Here is a 16,630-nt window from a genome sequence, read left to right on the forward strand (position 1 = left end):
CAGAAGAAATATGGAAAAGAATTCTAAACTCTATTAGAGAAATGGTTCTGGCCGAAGATTGGGATGAGGAAGAATGGAAAGAAAATCAGGAAGAAGGACAAACCCTAACAAAATTAAATTTGAAATTTGATATGATATAGCCCAAGAAAGAAAGGCGGAAAAGTACTCATATTCACAGCCCATAGTAGTTCAGATACCCAAGAGGAAAATTCATCAAGTTGAATTTTGACGGGGCCTCCAAAGGGAACCTGGGGAATGCAGGCTTCGGGGAATCTTTAGAGACAGTGAGAAAAACACCAGATCGGTGTATGCGGAATGGGGAGGTGAAATGACTAACAATGAAGCAGAACTGTGGGCAGTGCATCAAGGGTTAAGGATAGCTGTAAGGAATAGCTACATGAACCTAGAGATAGAAGGGGATTCACAAGTGGTGGTAGAGATGCTCCGGAAACTCAATAATGGGAGAAACTGGGAGCAGATAGCAGGAAGCTGGAGGAAATCCGGGATTGTTCAAGATATGGCGGAATTATTAAAAAGAATAGACTATAAAATTATCAATCATGTCAGGAGGAAGGGCAATAAGGCTGAAGACTTCCTTTCCAACTGGGGGAGTAACGAACAGGAAAGGAAAATTGATAACAGATGGCCTATGATAATGAATAATTCGAGATGGGAGGAACTTGCAACCATAATCACTCAAGACCATGATGAATCCACAAACCAATAAAAATGATCGCAAGAGGACCCCGATCGGGGTGATTTCGATGGGGTACAGAACAATAAATTCCAATCAGGTGAGAAGGAAGGACAGGACAGAGGAGGGTCAGGTAATTATGAATAAGGGTAGAGAGATCATCAGAAGAGAGCGCATCTCAAGGAGGAACATTGATGGAGTGGTGACGGAGGGAGGTGGAAATGACAGAATGTCAGAAATCAAACAAGAGTATGAAAATATGAAGGAAGGAGGAAAGGACGTAGGCGGTGATGGAGGTAACAAGTGGTAAGCAGAATGGGCAAAGGAAGCCACGAGAAATCGGAAGAGATGAAGACATAAAAAAGGAAAGCGGGATAAAGGTAAGAAAACGCGAAAGGAAACAATAGAGAATTGGCGAAGAGGCAGGGTGGTGAGGGCTCGGACCAAGATAACAGGAGGACAGAGGAGCTGGAAAATCCAAACAGACAGTGCAGAAGGTAAGGGTCGAATGGTGACAAGAAGAAGGCCGAGGAACGATGGGAGTGAAGCCAATGGAGAACGAAGCAGCCAGGAAAAGAAAGGAAAAGGAATAGCGGAAGAAGAAATGGCTGAGGATATCTTAATTGTCCAGGAAGATTCAGAGGATGATATAGAGATGTTTGACTCGGACCAGGACAGAGGGGAGCAGGCACGAGAGAAGACTAGGAGGGTAGTAAAGCCCAGGATGAATGACAAGCAGGAGACCAGGGAAGATGATGAATGGAGAGGTCAAGGGCGAGAAGGAGGTCGTGATTTCGGCAGTGCCTCGGGCACAAAGAGTCGGGGAGGCAAAGGAAACTATAGAAATTGAGGAGGCACAGGAGGGAGACGGAGACAATGGGGAAGGGGAAGGGGAAGAGCAGGAGGTTACCGGGAAGAACACGCAACTACATCTGCTAGAAAATCCAGAAGATCCATAGGAAAAAAGATTCAGTTCGCGGAGAGAGCTTATTGTGAGAACACTAACAAGGACATTAGAAGGATAATACAGCAACTGGAAGAGGAAGCAACCCAGGGACAATCAGACTCTGAAATGGAAGACTGGGAACATCTCCTCCCGGATCCAGGAAATACGAGAGGCCGTATGACTCTGTATAAGCAAGCTCTACACGTATACTGGGTAATGAAAAGACTGCTAGCTAAGGCAATGGAGCAAGTAGCTATGGAAATGGCAGAGCTTTCTCAAGGAATTCCAAATCTAAGGAAAGAACTGAAGAACATCCAGATTACTCTGTTAATGTAGGACAAAAAAATGGATAAAATATAGCAGCAGATAAAGGACTGTCACCCAGACATCAAGAAAGAAGTGGAGCAGCAGATAGACATGATGGCGCAATAATGGAAGATATGTATATATGCTGGTTTCAAGAAAGTGTTAGATAGTAGAGTGGCATCTTTAGTTCCTTTTTGAAGTTTAGAATGCAGACTCGAAACAATAGAAATCTTTATGACTGTTTAGTATATTTAGCATGGACAAGAAGAATTAGAACTTTCTATTTTTGGATGGCTGTTAAAAATTTAAGGTGGCCAATAAACCCGGTTTCCCCTTGGGGCGAGTTGAGGCCACCACAAGCATGTAGTGGTTTTGATTTGCAGTAATAGAAAAAGAAAGGTTCCTCCGTAGTTTACAAAAAAAATAATAATTAAACAAATTTTAAAACATTTTTCAAATAAAACTAAAAATATTAAATTAAAAATATATATAAATAAATAATATATATAGCCATTAAAAAAAACAATTAAAACGATAATAATTTGAGGTGTGGGTGTCATCCAATTGAGGCCATCCACCCAAGCCCCCGCCCCCAACGTCAAAAGGTCGTGCGCATTGGCACTAGAGCATGACCTTAATCCCCCGACCCAAACACCCACAATTTAAAGATTATCTTTTAATTTTTTATTGTTTTATTCTTAATGCTTTTTTTTCTAATAGTCCTTTTTTTATATTTTTTTAATATTCATTTCTTAATTAAAAAAAAATAGTTTCTTGCCCTTAAATCCTTAAATAATAACCCTAACATTTTCATTCTTAAGGCTAATAATGGTGTTGTTATAATTTTAGATAAAACCAACTATGTGAGCAAAATGATAGACCACCTTTATAATAGCAGGAGTTACAAAAATCTCAATAAAAAACTCATTAAGAAAGTCACTAAGGAGGTCGCTTATGCCATAAAATCTAATAATGTTATTAACCCCCTTAGCAAAAATCTTATTGAGAGTAACCCTCTCACCCCCAGAATCTATGGGCTACCATAGATTCATAAGGATGGGGACCCATAAGACCTATTGTCAACACAATAAGTGGGCTCACTTATCTTCTAGCTAAATTCATAGCTCAAACCTCTTATTAGTCGCACAGGTTCCTCCTTAAAGTGCTTTGTTACCTTTGTTAAGGAGTTAAAATATATAAGGCTAAACCCTCGGGAATTGTTAGTAAGTTTTGACATTGTTTCTCTTTATACAAAATCCCTAATTAATGAGGCCATTAATGTTATAAATTGAATTTCCAATATTGACACAGTCAAATTAGTTGGTATTTTCCTTACCTCTACCATTTTTAGCTTCCATGGTGAATTCTATGAACAAACTTGTGGAATGGCTATGGGTTCTCCACTCTCCGCTGTCGTTGCAAACTTATTTATGGAAAATTTGAGACTAAAGCTTTGGCCTCTACTCAATTTCATCCTAAGCTTTGGAAAACATTTGTTGATGATACTTGCCTCATCTGGCCCCATGGTCGTGAGAAGTTAGACCAGTTCCTTCGGCATCTTAATTCTTAATCTAACTCAATCAAATTCACGATGGAGGTTGAAATATATGGTATAATTCCTTTCATTGATGTTCTCCTCTCTAGAATGAAATATGTTTTCTTGTCTCACTAGGTTTTACGTAAAAATAGTCATACAAAACAATATCTTCATGTTGATTCTCACTATTTTCTAGTGCAAAATTTTGGAGTTCTCAACACGCTAGCTACCTGTGCTCTAAGGATTTCTGATAATAATCACCTAGATGAGGAGAAATCCCATCCTCTAAAAGTTTATGAAAATAATGGCAATAGCAAACATCAAGGTCTCAAATATTTTCAAAGAGCTAATAAAGGGCCTAAGGTTAGAAAAAGCTCGTGGTGAAAGAGTTACCAATGTTCAGCTTCCCTTCATCCATGGGACCATTGATAAGTGATGAGGCTCATCAATGGGTAAATTATATGGACCTTAAGGCATCTTCATCTTACTAAAATCAACTTTTCTCATCATTGTTTACATGTTTTAATTATGTTTTTCTTAATGAGGCGAATAAAGATGAGATGTCATGTCTAGTGATCTAATTTGCATTGATTACAAGTTTTGGAGCAAATTTTGGCTAATTAAAGTGCAGGAACTCAAATGAATACAAGTAATAGGGATTCTAGGAGATAGGATCTCCCTCCTTAACTCCTCACTCATTTGAAGATTCCTCAATCAAATCTCATCAGCTCGGAGTTACAAGCAGCCAAGTCATGAGATTCATTGGCAGTCAAGCCAATGACAGTTGAAGACCAATTGATCTTGAGATTGGGAACCAAGCCTCCCTAAATTTAAGGAAGTTGATGGTAACTTTAGTTGTATAAATCAAGAGGCCTAGAGCCTCAATAGGATTCACATTTTTTTTGCAAGATAGCTAAGTAGTTTTTAAGTTGAATCATTGTAACCAAGCACACTTTTGCATTTCCGATATTTTAATGAAAATGAGTAGCATTCCCTTGATCCAACGCTAAGTTGACTCAAAGGGTTGAAGCTCTTGGGTTAGGGCCCAATCCTAAAAGTATAGGTTCCTCTTGTTGTATATGTATGCTTAGGTTATACTCATAGTTAGTTGCTAAATTGATTTTGGTGTTGTTAATTTGCAAGTATTGGTAGGTTTAATTAGTTTGCTTCCATTTGTGGATAGTTCTAACAATAGCATTGTAGTGATAAGAAGATATTCCAAAAAGGCTGGTAGAAAGTGGTTTTCACCTCATTTCTCCCTTTCAGGGATCATGGCTTGAGAAACACTTCCCATACAACCCAAAAAGATAGAATTCTTGCTTTTTGTGTAATCTAGGGTTTTCCTGCTAATTAGGTCATTATCTTCGATTTCATAGGATAAGATGAAATTAGTATTTCTAATCTCTTATGTTTTGCACTAACTTCATATCTCTTTTATATTGGTTTAAATCAATTCCATGCATGAACTTAGCAAATAAATGGTGATAACTTTGTTTTCTTCTATTTTGAATAAATGATTCTTGTTTTTAGATGAATTTATGTGTAAATGCCAACAATGATGTGTGTTATTGCGGGAGTTTCTACATTATAGGGAGATCTCATCTCATCAGCCTCATCCAAGCCATATCCACCCATGATTTCCAAAAGTCACTAAGGTCTCAATCTGAATTCTTGATTTATGAGGAAAACATGCCATTTCTGTTGAGAAAATCCAACCATCTTAAAGGTTTGGCTTTATTTCTGAGTAAATGCCTACCTCTCCCATGCCTTAATCCCTCCATATTCACCTTGTCCAAGCTCCATCCCACCTTCTAGACCACTCCCTAAGCTTTCGGCCTATTCCTGTAGTAAAACGGGGGATCATGTAGGTGAACTCTTACATCCTGTAGACATCCTGTAGGAAAATCTATAGTAGCCTGTTTTGAGCCTAAATTGAGAAAAATCATCACTAAAGACAAGATTAGACCCCTAATTGATCTCTAAGACATTAGAACCATTGTAATCCTCTTCCTCCACACCTGTCTCCCCAGCCAAAGAACCAAGAAGGATTAGCATTTACATTTTTCAAGAAAAAAGATAAAAGGAAAAAAGTTCTTTTATATTTATTCATGCACACAGTAGTTAGTACTCTCTAGATCAAATTTAATGCTTAGATTAGTTAAAACCTCACATGTGTTAAAGTAGGGTTCTTTTGCAAGAAAGGTAAGTTAGTAAGTAGATAGAGGATTTCGTGTTATTTTGCAAGCATTTCTTTTAGTCTTTCATTCTTGCAATAGGCATCATTTATTTCTCCCAATTAGGGTAAATTTCCCCTCTTCAAGTTGGTAATCAAACTTCTTCTAGTCAATAGAAGGGTGGTTTGAGAAACCCTAGTGGTCTATCACCCCAGATCAGCAGTGACAAAGAGTAAACCAATTACATATATTTGTGTATACAACATTGTCCCCTCCAATTTTGTACGAACCCCAGGTTAATGAAGTAAAGTCGGTAGCCCTAGGAGTTGTAGCATCCTTGCTACAATACTGATGCTCATCAATTTTTCGCACTTTTATCAAGGAGTTGTTTGAGTATATGTGATTTATGATTTATTTCTTCCTTTTCTTATCCCTTTCATTTTACAATTAGTTTCATTGAGCAAATAGTTTCAATTTAGTTATGTTTTCTTTCATTCTGCAAGTAGTTTAAAAATCTAAAAAATAACACTCCTTTCATGCCTCATAGGAATAGGGATAACTTAGGGAAATTCTTGCCAAATATCCCCACCAATGCAAATAGCCAACCTTCCCTCTTCTTCGATGGTTGTAATGTAGAGTACCCCTTAGGCAAACAACCAGAGATTTTTGAAGAGCTTATAGGGGAGGAAGAAGAAATCATTCCACCAACTGACACAATGGCTGAAAATAAAAATGAAAGGGGAGATAGGGAAAGAGTTGAGGATGATTTTACCATCAAGGAAAATAATGGGGATGCTAAGATGAAAAAAATAAGCCCCTCTTCTCTTCCTCACTTCCATGGCCTCACCTTAGAAGATCCAGATACTATTTTGTTTGAATTTTCTATCATATGCAAAACCTATGATTACACCTCTGATGATCAGAAGTTGAAATTATTCCCATCCACTCTTAAGGATGCAGCCCTGAGTTGGTTCATGGATTTACCTGGGGATAGTATCACCACTTGGACTCAGATGCAACAAGCTTTCAACAACAAGTATATGGACTATTGCAGGTCTAAAGATACCAAAGAGGAAATTTTTAGAATGACCTTGGGACATGATGAGTCCTTAGAGGACTATGAGGAAAGGTTCCAACTCAGCTAAAAAAGGGTCAGATGCACCCTTGATCCTGAATCACTTAAGTTAGTCCTTCTCATGGGGAACAGGGAATATATCCTATAAACCCTAAATTTGTTGTCAGGAGGGGACATCTACCAATTACCCTATGATGATATCAATACAATTTTCAAGAATCGTTCTAAGGCAGTTAGAAAGAAGGGTAGGGCTAGTCAAGCGGTGGCTAGTTCATCCTCTTCCAATACATCCATAAAAAGTGAAATTGGGAACATGTTGGAAGAATTTAAGAGTGAAATGTTGCAAACCCTTGCTCTGCAAATAGACATGATACATATAAAAAGAAACCAGGAGGAAGCAGAGAGAGCATTAGCCATCTTCTGCCCTAGATGTACAAGGAGGCACCCTAGGAATGAATGTCCATAGAACCTTATAGAAATTTGCTCTGTCTGTGAGGAAAACCACTCCACAGGCAAGTGCCCTTATCTGCCTGGATTAAAGATTGTGTATTAGGGAACCAAAGGGGTGACTGAACAACTCTGTGACATAAATCAAATGAGGCCTCATGGACCTCAAACATACTAGTAGGGCATGCAAGGGTCATCTTATTCATATTACAACCCTAATCAAAACACATTCATTCCCCCTTGATGCCCCCTACTCATCCTTCCTAGTATACACCTTCTCCCTTGTCTTTTGCACCCCAATACCATTCCCAATCGTCCAACCAACCATTTCAGCCATATACTCCTCCACAACCTTAGTGGAATGCACCAACCTAAGGGTGGAGTTCCCCATACAACCGAGATCCAGCTCTATTGTCTTCACCTCCATCTCAACCATAGCTCCTACACCATGCTCCACCTAAACAACCTCAGATGCCTGCCCAACCAAACCCAAACCCGAAAAACAGATAGGCACAATAGGTCTATAGTGGAGAAACATCTTACCCTGCCTATGTTGTGGAAATTCATGAAATTAATCTTAGGTCTGGGAGAGAGCTCCCGGATAACCAACCTCCATCTCCACCTAAGGATACTGAGGAGGAAAGAGAGGAAAGTGTGCCTAGACTGAATCCACCCCCCTTTCCTAAAAGGTTAACCCATCCAGTCCAGCACACTTCAGAAGAGACCGAACTTCTAGGTGAGTTGAAAAAATTGTCTGTCAAAATCCCGTTGCTCCAAGCTATCAAATATGTCCCCACTTACAACAATTATATCAAAGAGAATTGTTTCAAACATCCAAGAAGGTGAAAGAAAGATGTCCCTACCATTAATGTCATTGGACAGTTTTCTGACTTAATGTTGGGGCGTGTAATTTGCCCAAAGTATCTAGATCCTCGGAGTCCTGTAGTAGATGTACATATCAATGGCACCATTGTTCCCCATACCTTGATTGGTCTTGGGGCTTCCATCAATGTGATGACTAAGGACACTATGCTCAAGTTGAATCTCCAAGGATCATTAAGGAAGGCCACAATAGTCTTACATCTTGCAGACCGATCCACAGTAGCTCCTAAGGGAATTATTTAGGATGCGATGGTCTCCATTGATTCCTGGGAATACCCTGCTATCTTCTTAGTTCTGCAGCCTAAGACCAAATTCAATTTTTATCCTCTCATCCTTGGGAGGCCTTGGTTAATCACTGTCGATGCCTGCATAAGCTACAAGGCTGGAAATATGACCATAAAAAATGGGCATTTGTCCAAACAATTGGTCTTGTACCCTCCTGCTTAACCATCCCTATAGAATGACTTACCTTTATGGCTAGAAGAGGAGGAAGAAGATGAATTCTACTCCTCCCAAATATATACCCTAGAAACTACCATAGGAGGAGGACAACCTGATGAAGGTGACTTGATTGAGCAAATCCTTCAAAATCAAACTCCCAACACCATGTCTCTAGAGGAAGTAATGAAGGAATCCAAGGACAACCATTGGATTGATCTATGCTCATCTGACTCAAACCTTACTTGTGTCAAGACAATATAATTCGGCCCTAAAAGAGCATTGAAAATCAACCCCTCCCTCTTTTTACACCAAGAAGAGGATTTATATAACATGCTCAGAGAGCATTTGGATGCCTTTGCTTGGAATTACAAAGAAATGAAGGGAGTACACCCTTCGGTGTGTACTCACCACATTTACATCAAAGAAAGTTGCAAGCCAAACTACCAACCCCAAAGGAGAATGAATCCATCCCTCAAGGATATAGTCAAAGAGGAATTGTAGAAGTTTTTGGATGCAGGATTCATTTACCCTATCTTGGACAGTGAGTGGGTGTCTCCTCTAGTGCTAGTTCCAAAGAAAAATGGAAAGTCGAGGATTTGTGTAGATTACTGAGAGCTAAACAAACCCACAAAGAAGGACCATTTCCCTCTACCTTTCATTGACCAAGTATTAGATGGTCTGGCAGGAAAGAAGCTCTTCTCTTTCCTAGATCAGCCCAGAGGACCAGGATAAAACCACCTTCACCTATCCTTGGGGTACTTTTTCTTATAGGGTCCTTCCTTTTGGTTTATGCAATTCCCCTGATACTCTCCAGAGAGCAGTCCTGAGCATCTTTGCAGAGCTAGTCCATGATGCAATTGAAATTTAAATGGATGATTTCACCCCCTATGGGTGTGATTTCCATGAGGTTCTCTCTAACCTAGGAAAGGTGTTAAACAAATGCATTGAAATTAACTTATCCCTTAGTCCTGAAAAGTGTGAATTCTTAGTGATTGCAGGGGCTGTTCTAGGACACTCAATATCCCAGGAAGGAATGCAAGTAGACCCAAATAAGATATCCATCATAAAAAGGGTCCCTACTCTACAAAAGCATAGCGATGTCAGAAGTTTATTAGGGTTAGTTGGATACTATAGGAGATTTATACAAGATTTTAGCAAGTTAGCCTCTCCCTTATTTGAATTATTGGCCAAATAATCCAAGTTTTTATGGTCAAAAAGCTGCCAAGAGGCCCTAGAGACCCTAAAGGACAAATTGACTACTGCACCTATCCTTCGAGGCCCAAATTGGGCTCTTCCTTTTAGCATTCATGCAGATGCCTCTCAGAAAGCTATAGGAGTAGCTATGGGCTAGATATATGAAAAGCTACCTTATGCCATTTACTTGCTCAACAAGAATTTGTTGAAAGTCGAGCTAAACTACACAATAAATGAAAAAGAGCTCCTAGTTTTTGTCCATTCATTGAATAAATTTAGGCATTACATTACTAGTTACCAAACATTTGTACATACCGACCATGCTGCAATTAAATGTTTGATGAACAAACCTAATGTAAATGCCTGGATTATTAGATGATTACTTTTATTGCAACAATTTGATCTAACTATTATTGATAGGCCTGGAAAAGAGAATTTAGTTGCAGATTTTTTATCCAGATTGACTTTTCTTATAGGGGAGGAAGGAATAGTTGATGATCAACTACCAGATGAACATTTATTCGCCATTTCAGTTCTCTCTCCATGGTTTTCTTACATATCAAACTACTTGGTATCTGCATAGTTCCCTCTAAATTTTTCCTCTAAGGAAAAGAGAAGAATCATAAGAAAAAGCGCCCCATTCACTTGGATTGGGGGAATTCTATTCAAGTTGGGTCCAGATCAAATTTTGAGAAGATGTGTCAGAAAGGAGGAGGTTTTTGACATCCTTCTGGATTGTCATGATGGACTTTGTGGAGGTTACTTTGCAGCCAAAAGAACATCATTCAAGGTAATACAAGTTGGCTATTACTGGCCCACTCTCCACCAAGATGCAAAAAGGTATACCAGCCAGTGTGATTGGTGCCAAAGGATGGGAAAGCCTACATTGAGGGATGAAATGCCTCTACAACCTCAAGTGACTTTCGAGCCATTTGACAAGTGGGGCATGGATTTCATCGGGCCCATTGACCCTCCATCCAGACAAAAGAAGTACATCATTGTGTGCACCGACTACTTAACAAAATGGGTTGAAACCAAAGCTATCAAGGTAGAAACAAAAGAAAAGGTGGTTGAATTCTTGAGGGAGAATGTCTTTTATAAGTGGATACCTTAGGGAGTTGGTCACTAATCAAGGCATTCAATTTACATCTCACATGATTGAAAATCTATTAATCCAAAATAATATCAAGCACATAAAGTCCACTCCTTACCACCCACAGGCTAATGGGCAAGTGGAAGTCACCAACCGAGAATTGGAAAGAATTTTGACCAAAGTGATTAGCAGTAGCAGAAAGGATTGGGCGAACATATTAGTGGAGGCCACCTGGGCCTATAATACTACTTGGAAGACCACCACTGGCTTCACTCCTTATGAGCTGGCCTATGGGAAGAAAGCCCAGTTATCTATTGAATTTGAGTACAACACCTTAAGGATGGTAGCACAGTTGGATCTAGATGTCATAAGGACACAACAAGAAAGATTGCTCCACCTGAATGGGTTAGATGAATTTAGGATGCAGGCCCTCTTGCACATAGATGTGACTCAAGTTTAAAGGAAAATTTGGCATGACAGAAATATCAAGGACAAATTGTTTCAAGAAAGTGACTGGGCCTTATTGTATGACTTCTGGTACAAAGATTTCAAAGGAAATTTAATGACAAAATGGTTGGTACCATATGTGATAGAAAAGTTCCATGATAATTCCGTTGTTCAAATAAGAACCATCGATGCAAAAGGTATCCCTTTTCTTGTCAATGGGTATAGGGTAAAGGTCTACAAAAAGACCTTATCAAAGAAAGAATTCATTAGTAGCATCAGCAAGGTAGTGATGGTGATTGAAGAAGCCTTAGCTTCCACCTCACCAAGTTCTTATAAGAAAAAAATAAAAAATAAAGAGACCTAGGTGAAAACCTCCATGAGGCACTTGAGTCCAAATTTTGGGTTGAAAACCTCTTGAGGCAACCCAAGAGTATTAAAATAAAATAAAAAAATATCTGGGTGAAAACCTCTTTTGAGGCAACCAAGGCAGGCAACAAGGATGAAAATCTCCTTTGAGGCAGCCTAGTTGTCTTTTCAAAAAAAAGAAAAGAGAAAAACATACAAAGATAACAATTTTTTTTGCAGGTTTGCAAGAAGATGATGAGCACAGGATACAGAGGACAGCAGACCCTACCACAAACTATGTTTTCCTTCATCCATCTCATCTCCTCCATAATCGCCATGTTCTTCCATCCATACTCAACTCCAGATTCCAATTCCAAGCAATTATGTGTTTCCTACAAGATTCCCTGTAATATTACAGGAGTTTCTTGTTGGTATTAACGAAGGCCTTGAAAAAGTATAGGAAGGGCAGTCCAATGGAAAAATGGTGACATAAGTCTTTTTGGAATATGAAAAGATCCATTGACCTCACTACACCTCAGCCAACACCCTTCATGACCATGTCACCCCTATATCCATCAGAAAAAAATCAAGTTAGAAAAAAAAAAAGGAAGAGAAAAAAAACATCAAAAGGGGCATGACAACATAAGCATACCTCATCTACCACTCCATAACCAAATCCTCCACTCATTCCAGTACCCATTCCATTTTAGAGCAGAGATAAGATGTGAAAGTTCAAGAAAAAGACAGCTACAGGACATCCTATAGACATCCTGTAGGAATTCTTGTAGCAGCCTATTCCACAAAAAAAGGCCACAACAACTTCAATCCACATTCAACACAAGGAATACAGGAATGAGGAAGCTCCTCCAGATCTAAACAGTAACAAAAGACAACACTTGTACATCATCAGAGGAGAAAATCATCAACAAAAGAAGAAAAAACCATAATTGAGAATATGCAGCTAGGAAAGAACAACAAATTGACACCACTCTCCAGCATGCATCAGCAAGGCAAAGGACCCACAGGTATGTCATCTCACCAATACTCCCTCCTATGTACAAATATGATAGGAATATGCAGGAAGTTGATTTTATAAGCGAAGGTGGCCAATTAACTTGGCCACCCTCGATCAGATAACGAGAAGAAAAAGGGTTAGTCAACTACATATGTGGCAAGGTCACATAAAAAAAGGGGGAATGAATAAAAAAAGTGGTTAAGTTACGGTGAATAGAAGTGGGAGATGATTATGAGGAAAGGTGATATGATGAATTTGTAGTGGGACCAACGTTCCAAAAGGAGGTATTCGTACTTGGCCATCCAACACATCACCCAACAAAATCATCCACAAATAGAAATAATCATTGATTCCCATGTGAGGTATTGGTTATTTTGAAGATATGAAGGCAAAGGAAACCTCTAAGAATCATTGAATGAAAAGTTACTCTTGGCCTCCATGCAGTCATCACCTACAGGAACAGTCACTACCTACAACAAAAAAGAGAACCTACAGGAAGCTACAGGAAAGCTACAGGATACAGGGAGAATTATCACACAGAGTTGTAAGCGGACACCAAGGGTAATCAATACAAGAGTTCACATCACCAGAGCATAGTAAAGGGGGGTAGGTTCCATACCTTCTGTGTTTCTCATGTAAAAAGAAGAAATCCTCATTTCTTTTAAGTATTTGTAGTATGCATAAAGGTAGAAAGACTTATGTGAAGGTAAATGAAGGATAACTCTGAAACATAATCATCTACCAAAGTTCTTAAACTATAACCACCCAAACCTCACTCAGGCAAGAATTTCCAAAAAAACTTGACAGGAGGTTTCAACAAAAGAGAGCCCACCAACACAACCAAAATACACCATCATCCTCCTATGGTAGAAATCTTTACAAGGCATCAATGGATGGGGTTATTTGAGCTACTGAGGGGATACGATGATGATGTGGCTAGATAATTTGCAATCTCACTCATACCTCTCACTAGAGACAGTGCCACTGCTGTAGTGAAGGGTTTGTTAGTAGAAATTACCCCTGAGAGTATTAACAGGATAACTACACTCCCCCTAGGGTTGTAATGGAAAAAAGGGGACAAGACTAACAGCACACTTGCAAAGAAAGGTTTTTTCTTTGAAGGATAAGAACCAATTGAAGAAAAAAATGGGGTTAGGAGGGAAAGCATTCCATATCCTTGGAATGAAGTAAGTAACCACATTGTCAAGTATATTTCTTGTGAAAGTAGATATAGTGTAGTGTAAGGGTACCACTTTAGACTCCTCCATGAGCTACGTTTTGGAGAGGAGGCACCTCCTCATAACAAGCTTAATGTACCTTATTTTCTGTTACAATCAATAATAGACATGAGAATCAAGGTACAAGAAGGGAAACATCACCAGCTAGCACATCATGGATTGATAAAACTCATCCTAGAAGATGTTGTAAAAAATTTAAGAATCCCTATTACATGGTCAACATTTTCATACATGCAGGAAGAAGGAGCAATTCGAGCCATTGAGCATGACAAAAGACCTACTTCTAGTGAGAGAGAAGAAGAAACAAAGGACGAAAAAGAGGAAGAAATAGAGGATGAAAAAGAAGAAGAAAAAGAGGATGAAGAAGAAGATGAAAGAGAGGATGAAAAAGAGGATGAAGTGCATAAGGATGAACAAAATTCTGCAAAACAGAGCAGGGAAGAAGAAGAATCACCAAGGGTATCTCTATAGCCTACAGAAAAGGAGGCAACAACTGCTCTAACTGCCCTAATTACACATGCCAAATCAAAGGGAAAGAGACAGAGGAAATCTCCCTTTTACTTCGGGACAAGGAAGAGCACCCGGATTAAACAAGGGAGACCTCGAACCCCTACCAAAATTCCAATTATCATAGAGGACTCACCAAAACAACAAGAGAAAGCAGTCCCTCAAGAGAAGAAGGAGGAAGAAGAAACATTAGAACAAGCTTCTCTTAAGTCACCAATCACTTATGTTAGGAGACCTGTCACCAGGTCAGCCTCAACAAAACAAGTTAAACAACCTTTGACCCCTTCCCAAAAGGGGAAAGGTCTCCTACAGGAATTACAGTCAGAACTACATGAAGTAGAAACGGCCCTACAGGAAACCATATCAAAGCTGTAGGAAACACAGAAAAAAGATCAAGAAAGGCTACAAGGGCAAAGGGTAGGAAAAGAAGCAGAAATTTCTCAAGAAAAAATAGAGGAAGAGGTCCAGGAGCTGAAAGATCCTATCTCATAGCCAAACCTCATCTCCTACTACAGATTCATTGAAGGAGGTAGGGTGATACCACAAAAATTTTCCATCCCTCTATTCTTTGAACTTGAAAAAGATAGAGAAAGGACACATCAATGGATGCAAACTGTTAAATGGGCAAAGAATTAAGTAGCACAAGAGATACAGAAGCAATGATCAAATATCAATTGGAGGCTGAGAACACATGGCTAAGAAAGCATCTATAGGAAAATGAAGGCCAATTGGAAACTATGGTAAGTCTATCCATGGAGGAAATTCAATGCAAGATGCCAACAAAATCATATGCCTTATACCTCAAAGAAAAATGGTTGTGGTTTCAGATAAAAACCTTAGCACAAAGAGGAGCTATGCCTTTCCAAGACTACCGTAAATTCACCGACCTCTGTGACCAAAGAACCCTGGAGGATAGAGCAAAGACATCTGAATTCTACCTACACAATTTAGCTCTGACATATTTAAATGTGTGGGACCCCAATCCAAAGCTAGGGGACTTACAAATAATGGCCTTGGCATCTTGGATGAGTCATGAGGAAGAAAAAGCTATAGAAATGAAAAGAGTATTGATAAGAGAAGAAGTAAAACCCCTTTTCATTAGAGCAGAACAGCCTAACTCAATGGATGTCATCAGCACTCACAACCTCATTGAAAATGATCCCAAGCTTACACCACGATACCTTGTTGTACAAGAACAAGCAATCACTCATTTTGAATACATGTTAATATTGATAGGAGATGAGAGCCATCAAGCCTGCCAAAGGAGATGGAACACCTTACCCTGCATCCTAAGGATCAAAGAATATCATTCTCCTGATAAAATGAGGGATTCACGAGAAAGGGTCCCAATGTATAAGCAAACATTACAGAGACTCAAAGTCAACTAGATTGGATTGAAACTCAGCCCACCATTGCTTTTAGGTATGTTAGAGGGGAGAAAGGAAGAAGAAGAAAGAAAGCAGTGGGAGGAGATAGAGAGGAATGCAAGTTTTTATCCACAAGAGGAGGAGATTATAGTAGAACCCTAGAATGTCAAGGAGGCCACCAAAGAAATGAAATATATGGACATAGATTGAGTTGCTCAAAGGATGAGAAACACTTTCAGTAGGCGGGTGATGATGAGGTTCATCAATGGGTAAATTATATGGACCTTAATGCACCTCCAACTTACTAAAATAAACTTTTCTCATCATTCTTTACATGTTTTAATTATGTTTTTCTTAATGAGGAGAGTAAAGATGAGATGTAATGTCTAGTGGTCTAATGTGCATTGATTGTAGGTTTTGGAGAAAATTTTGGTTAATTAAAGTGTAGGAACTCGAATGAAGACAAGAAAGAGGGATTCTAGGATATAGGATCTCCCTCCTTAACTCCTCACTCACTTGAATATTCCTCAATCAAATCTCATCAGCTCGGAGTTGCAAGCAGCCAAGTCATGAGATTTCATTAGTAGCCAAGCCAGTGACAATTGAAGACCAGTTGATCTCGAGATTAGGAGCCAAGCCTCCCTAAATTTAAGGAATTTGTTGGTAACTTGATTTTTATAAATCAAGAGGCCTAGAGCCTCATTAGGATTTGAATTTTTTTGTGCAATATAGCTAAGCAGATTTTGAGTTGAAGCATTGTAACTAGGAACTCTTGTGTATTTATGATATTTTAATGAAAATGAGCAGCATTCCCTTTATCCAGCACTGAGTTGACTCAGAGGGCTGAAGCTATTGGGTTAGGGCCCAACCCTAGCAGTAGAGGTTCCTCTTGTTTTACATGTATACTTAGGTTATATTCATA

The 16,630-nt window shown here is 39.1% G+C and overlaps 1 protein-coding gene across 1 annotated transcript; it reads left to right on the forward strand.

The window, feature by feature from the left end:
* The first annotated feature begins 328 nt into the window (after positions 1-328).
* Positions 329-727, forward strand: LOC149206031 (uncharacterized). The gene has a single exon (XM_089397568.1). It carries the CDS (start codon positions 329-331, stop codon positions 725-727), a length of 399 nt encoding a protein of 132 aa, XP_089253694.1.
* Positions 728-16,630: the final 15,903 nt, after the last annotated feature.

Source organism: Pinus tabuliformis, chromosome 1_2 (assembly GCF_031772625.1).
Source record: "Pinus tabuliformis cultivar Carrire ecotype Pingquan chromosome 1_2, CPIR1, whole genome shotgun sequence".
Taxonomy (NCBI): domain Eukaryota; kingdom Viridiplantae; phylum Streptophyta; class Pinopsida; order Pinales; family Pinaceae; genus Pinus; species Pinus tabuliformis.